The sequence below is a fragment of the Anoplopoma fimbria genome, unplaced genomic scaffold, assembly GCF_027596085.1.
Source record: "Anoplopoma fimbria isolate UVic2021 breed Golden Eagle Sablefish unplaced genomic scaffold, Afim_UVic_2022 Un_contig_9093_pilon_pilon, whole genome shotgun sequence".
In the NCBI taxonomy this organism is placed as follows: domain Eukaryota; kingdom Metazoa; phylum Chordata; class Actinopteri; order Perciformes; family Anoplopomatidae; genus Anoplopoma; species Anoplopoma fimbria.
In genome coordinates this window covers 3,693-14,462 of record NW_026553769.1, presented here as the reverse complement: position 1 = coordinate 14,462, position 10,770 = coordinate 3,693, and the positions used below count along the sequence as shown (strand labels likewise).

Here is a 10,770-nt window from a genome sequence, read left to right as displayed (position 1 = left end):
CTCCGTCTCCTCTGCCTTCATACTCTCCGTCTCCTCTGCCTTCATACTCTCCGTCTCCTCTGCCTTCATACTCTCCGTCTCCTCTGCCTTCATACTCTCCGTCTCCTCTGCCTTCATCATCTCCTCTCCGTCTCCTCTGCCTTCATACTCTCCGTCTCCTCTGCCTTCATACTCTCCGTCTCCTCTGCCTTCATACTCTCCGTCTCCTCTGCCTTCATACTCTCCGTGTCCTCTGCTCTACTCTCCGCCTTCATACTCTCCGTCTCCTCTGCTCTCGTTGGTCCAGTGTTTAGCAGCCTCTCCTCTTCATGTCTCCTTTGCTTTCATTTGTCCAGTAGCCCCTTTGCCAAAGACTGGAGGGTTTCCCTCTTCTCGTACAGGTACATCTGGGTTTCCCACAGCATGTCCACCAGGACCGCGTCACTCACCTCATCCAGCATCACCTCCTGAGACAGCTGGGGACTCAGTCTGCACACAAGACCATGAACTTGGTTTAGAAATGATGAAGCAATAACAATAACACAATCACTAATAAGGTAGGAAACACATGAAGTCCTGCAGATTTGTGTTTGAATATAGTGTTCTATGCAGAGCTCTATGGGCAGCTTTGTTTTCAGTTCCACACATGCTGGTTCATTGACTGAGTGAACTGGACTTGATATGACTGTTAACATTGTTTGATGGCATGTGTTCTCTTCCTGTTGACTCTTATTCATTATTTAATAGTAAATGATTATCAGAAAAAATGTCTCTTCTTCATTTTCATGTCATGGTGCCTCACATTCCTTTATAATTATTCTGCATTTCTGAGTTTATTCTTTTAATAGTCGGTCTGGTTGTGTGAACAGCCTCAGCACCTAATTGTTTCCTCTGTCTCATGTGTGTCATTAAACTCTGCACATTGCAGCACTCGTCTCATTTAGGACAAACTGATGGTTTAAAACACAGCAGAAGAAGAATAAGAAAAAGAGAAGCGGGCCAAAGAGGAGATGGAGTGATGAAGATGTTAGGTCAGACAAACAGAAGAGGGCCGGTAGAATAGGACAGCGGGTTCGCAGTCAGCTGACCTGTGGTAGACGGTGTCGATCATTTCACACCAGGCTCCGGCTCTGTCCACCGCACAGCCATCAGAGTCTGTACACTGTCCAATCAGAGAGAGGGAGAGACTTTAGGAGATCATTATTGTTGGGTATTATGTCCACAGTATCAGGAATATTAAAAGGCTCCACAACAAGTAAGAAAAGAAAATTCTGAATGGACGGATCAATATGAAAAAATGTACAGACCCCTCTGTTAGTAACCATTTTTGTAGAAGGTGAAAGAATAATTCTCTGAACACGTTAGCCAACGCTGGCTAGCAAATTTTGTTGGCTTGTGAGCTAGCTAGCTTGTCCATCTCCAGAGCTAGTTAGCTAGCTCTTCTCCGGAGCTCCAGCCTGCTCTCCTTGCAGCAAAGTATTCTCATGGTATCGAGGAGTGAGGCAGACGGACTGCAGACTCAGAACTGCTGCTGGACACCAGACCAGTGTTGGGCTACTTCCTGTGTCAAGTGTAACGTTAGCATGTAGGCATGGTGGAATTAGCAAGGTATCTAGCTAACTAGCCAGCAGCTAAATGAGCAGAATTGAACAACTTAGTGCTTGAACCACACACTCTTGTCATAATGTAGGCAAGCACATTGCTATCACCAGATAAGTTACAACTTTGTTCAGACACTAGTTAGCATGCTAATTCCACCATGCTTTCATGCTACACTGGTCGCACAGGATGAGCCCAACAGTGAGCCATTTCGTCATCTCTCTAATAGTTTAGCCTGTTTAGCTGAAGGCTAAATTTGAATTATTACTAACATCTATCTCTCAAAAGTTTTCCGATCAAAAACCGATTGAAGCCGGAGCTGAACTCACAGACATACAGAATATATTTACGTCTATGGTTGTACTCACACAGTCCACCAGCATCTTGCCGAGCTCCTTGGCTCCTACGAAGCTCTTGGCCAGCTCCAGAGGGTTGGAGGGTCGGAAAACATCCACGGAGTTCACCACCACCTGAGGAGGTTTACCTGCAGAGACGCAGCAGCACAAGTGTTCAAACAGGAAGTTCTGCTCAGAGACAGTTAGTGATTCACAATGTGTAACCTGTCCTGCGTTTGACTTTCATAAATGTCAGGAATCTGGGTCAAAGCTGGAAAATTTATTTTGTTTTGTTTCGCAAAACGATCCACTTTGTGTCTTAGCATCCGAGCTAACGGTAGCTAAACATATTCGTCTCTACCTGATGACATGTCATAATTGCCTTGGTGATATTCAAAAGTAGCTCGTCCTTGAAATTATGCGTTTTCACAACATTGTGTGGTGGAGCCCCGAGTAAGAGCGAGAGAGTAATGTTTTGCTGTGAAGATTTCAAGTGAATGTTCAGTAGAGTTTGCAGTTCATACAAAAATAAATGCTGCAGCTCCGGGGCAACGTTGGACAAAAGCTCACATGCAATGCATCCTGGTACATGTAGGCACAGCCGGCAAAGAACTGTGCTTTATCTGTCAAGATAGCACTGAGGAATGTATTGCTTCAACAGTCTACGTTTACCATCAGAAATGACTGGACATCCACAATAAATGTATTTTTTCGTATCATGTTCAGACAGAATGAAGAGGCTTACCTGTACCAAGGAGACCACGATACCCAACTTCTTGATTTGGTTTCCATGGCCCTGAGAGGGAGGAGGGTTAAAAAAGAAGAAGGTGTGATTAAATGAACACAAATGCTTTAAATATCCATAAAGGTAAGTGATTGAATGTGAACTTAATGGATGACCAAGAAGTTAAACTAGGATGCCTACCTCTGCTCTTAAAGCTTTATTATACTGATGGATTTCTGACATGGCGTCTAGCGTCGGGTTGTTGGCCAGCAGCCCTCCGTCCAGAAAGCGCCCCATCGGTCGGAAGTAAGTGGGGGCAGCGCCACTGGAGCGGGCGGCTCGCCACACAAGTTGTTCTGGTGTAAAGATTTAAAGGATTTGAGGTAATCAAAACATCCACATTCATCCATGATGAAAACACAAAGGGGCTAAAACATGTTAGCATGTGTATGGAATCATAATTAAAGGAAAAGTTTTACATTTTGTGATGGACAATTATTCAATTTCTTGCAGAGATGAGTCATTGACCGGGGCACAGGCAAGGCAGGGAAGTCCAGGCAGGCAGAATCGGCAATGGGAAGTCAGTCCAAGGGAAATTGCTGGAAGGTCTAGCATGACTGCGGTGAACGATCTGGCAGCGAGTGTGTGACTGACTGCGGTTTAAATACTGGAGGGAGTAGGTGCAGCAGAGTGAGCAGGTGAGATGGATTGTGCTGATGAGGTGGGTGTGGCAGACAGGTGCACTGAGTAATACTGATTAGGTGAGGGATGGTGTGGTGAGAGAGAAGGGGCTGGGCTGTGAGCTGGAAGTGGAACTGGGAGTGGCCGGAGTGAACTGAGAGAGAGTGACAGGCAGGTGAACAGCTAATGACAGGAGTGTATGGAAGTAAAACTGTGACAGTTGCCCAATAATTAATTTTATTTGCTACCTTTTTTGCTTTAAAAAGCTTGTGTTCTCTCACTCACACAGATACACACACCTTCATCAGTCACCTTCCTACGCTTTCTGGTTGGCTCCTCTGTGTATCCTACTTCCAACACATCCTCATCCTCCCATCCTGCAACAACAACATGGCTGCCACTCAAACAACTCGCCACAACTTGACCACGGCATGCAAATTCAGAAGCAGCTTGTTCTGCGTTCACCCGGTGACTCGCTCTCCAGGTTTCACCTCATGAATGAACTTTAGAGTGAGTTACTCTGTTGAGGTTAGCCAGGACTTAAAGCCAACAAACATGACTGGTGGTGCGTGTTGAGGTACCTTGTGGGATGGTGATGGGCTTGAAGGTGGCGGTGGTGGAGTATGGAGGCTCTCTGTGGACGGAGGGAGGGTCATAGTTCCTGAAGATGTGCAGCTCTCCTGGATGTCTGTCTGCTAGAACACTGGTCACCATCACCCTGAAGAGAAACACAGAAACGAGAGGAAGGAGTCGATGTTAGAGAGGAGCAACGGGGTGTAGCGAGACTGGATGGACCTTTGTTGATCTAACACTGCAGAATCTTTTTCTGACCCAGAGACATCCAATCCCCCCCTTCCTTATTTCACATTTGATTTCAGGAAAATACGTCTTTCTCCCGTATTTATGACGTGGGAAACAGAGTTAAAACCATTTCATGTTTTTCAGACCATACTGCCCTCCAGTGGTCAATTGGTGATAACACAGATATGTGTCAAAGTGACGAGATGACACGGTTAAGGTGACAGTACATATTAACGACAGTTATAAAATGTTTACACGCTAGTAAGTCACATGACCGACGCACATTTCTGATCCGCATAATCTTTGTTAAATCCTGTGTATTAAGTGTATGTAACTGAAATTCCATTTATGTATCCATACAAGTGTGTAAGGTTTATTAATCTCAAAGTGAAGAAAAGTATGTGATTAATTTGTTTAAAATGTTAGATTAATGAATTTACTAAACAAGAGTATCCCAACATCAGGAGACGAAGGAACCTAAAATCATGGCAGAAAACAGAGTCATAACTCAGCCGCACCCTACGATCTGACACCCCTCCTGCATAGATAAAACTGGGGAACTTTCTTTGTCCCTCCTCTTATTCTTTCCATCTCCGTCTGTGTTGGTTGTGTGTCTTGTTAAGTGTTATGGAGCTTCATACCCACTCCTGTTATGTTTATTTTATTATTTCAGTGCTTTTTCTCCTCAACTTTAATTATAAATGTTATTTTGTTTTATTGTACGTCTTTGAGGCCAAATGAGATTAGTTTGAGTTCATCAACGAGTAGCCTCAGTTATAAAATTACTCAGAGCAATATCCCGCTCTGAACACCGCACCGGATCCAACGCCCGCCTTGAAGCAAGTCACGGAGAGCCCGGAGACTGAGATCGGCTTTCCAATCCACTTTGCTTTTCAGTGTGTGAAATTCAGAGACTCTTTGCCAGCTCACTGGGTGAGTTCCCGAAGACAGCTGAGAACCATCGGTCCTGCGAGTCATCAACCGGCATCCATCGCCTTCTCAGCGGGAACAACTTCCGTTTGGAGGGACGCGAGCCGACTCAGAGGACCGCAGAAACAGCTGGCTGAATCCCCGCCAAGGCATCAGGACACCGCTGCTCAAAGTAGGCAACTATCAACTGTAATATGATCAAGGGTTGGTGTCGGGTAAAGGCTCTGATTAATAATAGTTTAGATTGACCGGGTAGAGACAGGTGTAGAGATAGTAGAGAGAGGAGTATGAGGAGTTCACAACTTATCTTCACTATCTGATATAATATTGCCTGCGTTATTTGAAATCAATTCATTCATGATTTGTATTCTTGTTTAATTATTAATCTTGTTGTTTACTCACTTAATTATATTAGAAATAAATTACCCATTTATCGCCAAATCGTTGTCTGTCATAATATTTAAAAGTGGGAACTATGAGGTCACTGAAATCAGGACTTACGCCTGAGATATTGAGACTGGATCATTTGTTGCCAAATTATTGACTTTATTTTATTATTTTCCTTCAGAGGTGGTGCCCCAAAAGTTTTAACAAGAGTAATATTTTAATTTTAACGTTTGATAAAACACGCTACAGGGGATAACTGTCAGAGTAAAGCTCAAAGACAAAGAGACAGAGAGAGGAGGTTTGATACGAGGAGATCTCACTACAGAACTTCTAAAGAACCGATAGCAGAACCGGTAACTCCGGACTGCATCAATACTCCATGTTCTACTCGTTTAGAACCGGCGTCCCATCTATCAGCTAGCTAACATTAGCGCATGTCACAGTATTTGCTGGTGATTCCATGTTGACTTTCCTTCCCACATTCAACGTGAACAGTTACCTGGGGTAACGGACAGCCGCCATCTTGGTGTTCTCTCCGAACTCTTTCTTCAGGAAGTCCTCCAGCGGCGCCGACTCGTAAGGTCGTGACCCCTTGAACACCTGCTCCTTCATCCTGAAGTACAGGCAGCGCAGGTACTCCATGGACTTACCTACAGAGAGCAGGAACATCACCATCGTTATGATGCTTCAAGATAAAAGGAACACACACACACACACACACACACACACACACACACACACACACACACACACACACACACACACACACACACACACACACACACACACACACACACACACACACACACACACACACACACCGTGACGATGGCGAGGGCCAGGATGCCCCCGGTGCTGGTGCCAGCCACCCAGTCAAAGAGCTCTCTGGTGGGCCGGCCGGCCTCTCGCTCCAGAGCGATCAACATCTGGATCAACACCAGGCCTTTAATACCTCCTCCATCCAGACACAGCAGTCTGTCCATCCTGCAGAGGATTAAGAAAAACGGCTTTTAAAGTCTGCAGAGCCGCAATAATAACACTTTTTCTTGTAAAGCCCTCTGTGATACTGGGCTGAATATTAATCAATAAGATGACAATATTCATGAATACAAATAGCATAATTACTCACTTGCTTTTCTCCATCTTGGCGCCGTCCACCTGAGTGGTGCCTCTGCTCATTGCACCGACTGCAGCCCCGGCATACAGGATGTCCTCAAACCCTGTCGGCCAATCACAACAGTTATTGATATTTAAGGGCCAACACATGGCATCAAATGTGTTTATAAAGGATAGAAAAGGAAAAAAGATCACTGGGGTTTCTACAAGCATCATGGGAGTTCCACATTTAGTTCAGGAAATTTGCTTTATTCATGGAAGCTTTATCGTATATATTATTATTATGTTTCACATCATTTAGCATTCGGTTGTATTAAGCTCCACTGTCTTGTTTCACTTCTGCTTCCAAAAAAACAACTGACAAATCCTTCTTATTCTGCCTTTAAATACGACCAACAAGAACGTGTTGATCTGTTAACGATTAGCTTATATATACCCTCTGGAATACGAAAGAAAACCCCTTTTTTCAGTATTTTGAGAAAATACAAATTGCATTGGATGAGACCAACAGCTGTAGTTTGAAAAATACAAAAAAAAGAGAATGTAGAGTTGTGGAAAATGAGAGTTAAAAGCTCCGCCCAGTACACCTGATACACCTGTATGAGTCACAGAGAGACATTAAATGAAGGCGGAGGGCGGTGGAGGAGCGGTGCTGGTGTTACCTATGCCTGATGGCTTGGCCTTGGTGGAGAAGGGGGGAGGACTGCCGGGGGAGGGGGGGAGGCAGCGCTGGACCCCTACACTACACAGCATGTCCAGCAGTATCTTTCTATTAGGACCTTTCATGTTAACACACACACAAGCCAAGACATGCACACACAGCACAAATAGAGAGTTGTTATTAATTATCATGCATTTTAAAAACAATACAGGACAAAAAAAGAAATCTCCTTTTAGCTCCATTTCTGCTTCAGAGCGTCCAGAGGCTGCTTTCAGACACAACCACCTCTCATGCTCTGATCTTAGATTATAGACAGGAGGAACATTATATTAGAAATCAAGGTGACATTTAAGAAATATATATTCCATGCAACTCTTGTCAAAGCTCGCTCTACATAGTCAGTGATCTCTAATGTGCTTCACACTGACATGCTTCTGTTTTTAGTCACACTGCAGACAGTGAGTTAATGTGTGAAGGAAGCAACTTCTGAACTTCACCACCATCATGCCATTACTACTATTATTTATGCATAAAACACATTTACACCTTAATGGAATCCAATACAACACAAATAAAAGTAATAGATTTTACTTTTGTGATTGTGAAATTAATCATTTTCTAATCACTGAAACTAACTTTTGACAAAACGACTCGCTGAGATGTTTCCTTTCACATTCAACACTCATGTATTAGTAGCAGAAGCTGTAAAAACAAGTTTTAATATATCGAGACAAGACATTAAGGATTGATTAATGTTTATATTTTTGTAAATCACTCATAACACATCCAGCCACATCGATGCAGTAGAGTTAAAGTGGAAAACATCTTACAATAAAGTTGAAACAGGCCTGTTAGGTCAAACATATTAGTTCCATAAACTGTCTCTCTCTCGCTCTCGCTCTCTCACCTTTGCTGGTGCGAGCAGCGATGAGTCCAGGTGTCTCTCCCAGGTCGTTGTGGATCTCCACGTCAGCCCCGAACACAATCAGAGCTTTGATCAGCTCCATGTGGTCCATCTGAAGAACAGAGAGCCACGAAAATAAAAATGTTTCTACAGCAAAATGACAATAAAGGAAAAATTCAAAATGACATAAATCTGTGGCATTTTAATGTCTTAATGTGAATTAATAGCAAAGTTGCAAAAGGAGAACATGTTTTCCAGTTCCTATAGGCTCCGCCCTCTAGGAGCTATTGCTACCAGGTTTATCCTATGAGGCTCTTAGGGGGCGGAGTCTATACTCATAGAATCTGGAGTTACGATACGAAACTAAGGTTCTTCCAGTTGATAAAAAAGCCACGAGAGACGAGGGAGAAAAAAATGATCTGGTGATCTGTTTTCGATGTCTTATCTTAATAGTTGATGTGTTTATGAACAGGTGGAAAAAATGTTTTTGCGACATCTATTTTTCTAAATTTGTAAAGATATTTCTTATCTGTGAAACAGGTTGTAAAAATAAAAAAAATAAATGAATGAATTAGGGGTGTGACGATACACTCAGCTCACGAGACGAGACGAGACACGATATTGGGTTCACGAGATCGAGACGAGACGATATTTTAAGAAAACTACAATGACAAAATATATGACTGGAACAGACTTTTATTTAACCGATTATTATATATTATATTATAACTTAAACACTTAAGAACTTAACTTAAACTTAGAACTTTAACTTAGAAACTTAAACTACAATTTAAAAAAGTTAAAGTAAAATAAATTAAAGTGCAATAGCATTATCAACAGTCAGAATATCAAAACATAACCAATACTGTACGCACGGCTTCACTCGATACCCAGGGTGAAACACAGGAAGAAGAAAAACAAAACTTTTTTAAATAAGTCTGACAGGTGTGCAAAACCAAATCTACTACACAGCCATGTTCTTTTTTAAGAATATAAGTCTATGGCTGCTTTCGCGGCTTCCCTCCTCTTCTTCTTTTCCTTCTCCGTCTTTAGGTTCTTGCAGCCTAGACGTAGCAAAGGCGCATTACGGCCCCCACAGGCCACAAATAGAAGTTTGGATAGCTCAGAAGTCTCGCGAGACTGATTTTTAACACGACGGGTAATATCGTCGAGTTTAATCTCGCGAGATCTCGTCACACCCCTAGAATGAATGCATTTTTTGTAAGTTATCTTGATAGGTGCTAGGCAATGATAATATTGTAGCTGCTCCATCAACACTCCGAGTAACGAAGAGTCCTGCATCTTTGATAAAAAGAACAAACAAGAACATTTGCTTTTCAAGAAAGGTCAGCAGACAGAGTGATAACATGTTGTCGTATCAGCACATTGTCTATTACACTGTGTGTTGTGTAAATATTGTGTTTGAACCTCTTCCTCCTCCCTTTTCATCAACACTTTGATAGTCAGTAACAGATTACGATCAGAGCAGTGCAGAGGTGACGTCACCTTCATGGCGAGGTGCAGGGCGGTGTTTCCGTCCTGGCCCTTGAGGTTGGCGTTGGCCCCGTGGGTGAGCAGCACCATGGCCGCCTCGAAGCGCCCCTCCTGGTCAGAATGTGGAGGGCGCTCTCTCCGGTCTTACTGAGGTAGTTCACTGCACAGCCGTGTTCCAGCAGCATGCGACACATCTGGAAAAGAGAAGAGGAAGATCTATCAGGAACATCTGCTGGACTTACGTTGGTAATATTTGCTTGACCTCCATGTCATGAATCCATTGTTGTAACATAAAGCATTAACACATTCTCTGGTAGTAAAGTTATGTCATTGATATTTAAACAGCTCATTATTGATTCCTAATGTAACATCTTTCACCTCGGCGGTTTTGGACCAGTGGAGAGGCGTTCCTCCGTACAGAGAGTCTTCGGCCTGGAGCTGACCCGGGTCTGCTTTGAGGATCTCCTCCACACAGCTGACAGCCAAGTAAAAGAGGAATGTTATAAACCATCCTACATACTAACTGAAGTACATCCCCCACTATCTCTGAAACAAACATTTAGTGACCCTTTAAAGTCTTTCTTTTCTTAGACGTTCTCACTATGGAAGATGGATTTAAAGCTACTCCAGAAATGTTCATTTAGTGTTGATTCTGGCGGTCCCTGTGGACTAAAGTGGTAGTGTTTCCTTCACCAGAGTCCCTTTAGAAAACCTCTCATTTTACTGCAGCAGGGTCTGACAGTCTGCCGGCTCAGTCCTGGTTCTGGTTCTCCTGTACCTCCCTTCCCTCCAGCGGGTCCAGCAATACAGTCTGGGTCTCTGACCGTATAGCTGGACCCTGCATGATGCCATCTGGTTTCTCCAGAATCCGACCCGGTGGCTCCGATGATGAGCTTTAAGAATAACTTTATAGAAACAGACGATCTTCTAATAATAATATAATAATAATATCTTTATTTTATATTGCGCTTTTCAGATACCCAAAGTCGCAGATTACAAAGTCATAGAGGGGGGGGGGGTAATTACAGACAGGGGGACAGTACAAGCAGGACACATTTACATTTACAGGCAAAGAAGGGGGGGGGTATTACAGACAGGGGGGACAACACAAGCATACACAGCACAGGCAGAAAAAACAGAGTTATTGAGATGTAACAGG

At 43.3% G+C, this 10,770-nt stretch overlaps 1 protein-coding gene across 1 annotated transcript; it reads right to left on the bottom strand.

Moving 5' to 3' along the window:
• Nucleotides 1–253: 253 nt before the first annotated feature.
• On the bottom strand, nt 254–10,455 carry LOC129116800 (85/88 kDa calcium-independent phospholipase A2-like). Its single transcript, XM_054627506.1, is given in 16 exon segments — nt 254–468; nt 1,068–1,141; nt 1,947–2,069; nt 2,665–2,709; nt 2,839–2,993; nt 3,618–3,695; nt 3,900–4,036; nt 5,936–6,081; nt 6,252–6,420; nt 6,566–6,656; nt 7,215–7,331; nt 8,121–8,229; nt 9,624–9,721; nt 9,724–9,805; nt 9,990–10,086; nt 10,436–10,455. Coding segments are annotated over 16 exon segments (1,686 nt in total). The 3' UTR covers nt 254–323.
• Nucleotides 10,456–10,770: the final 315 nt, after the last annotated feature.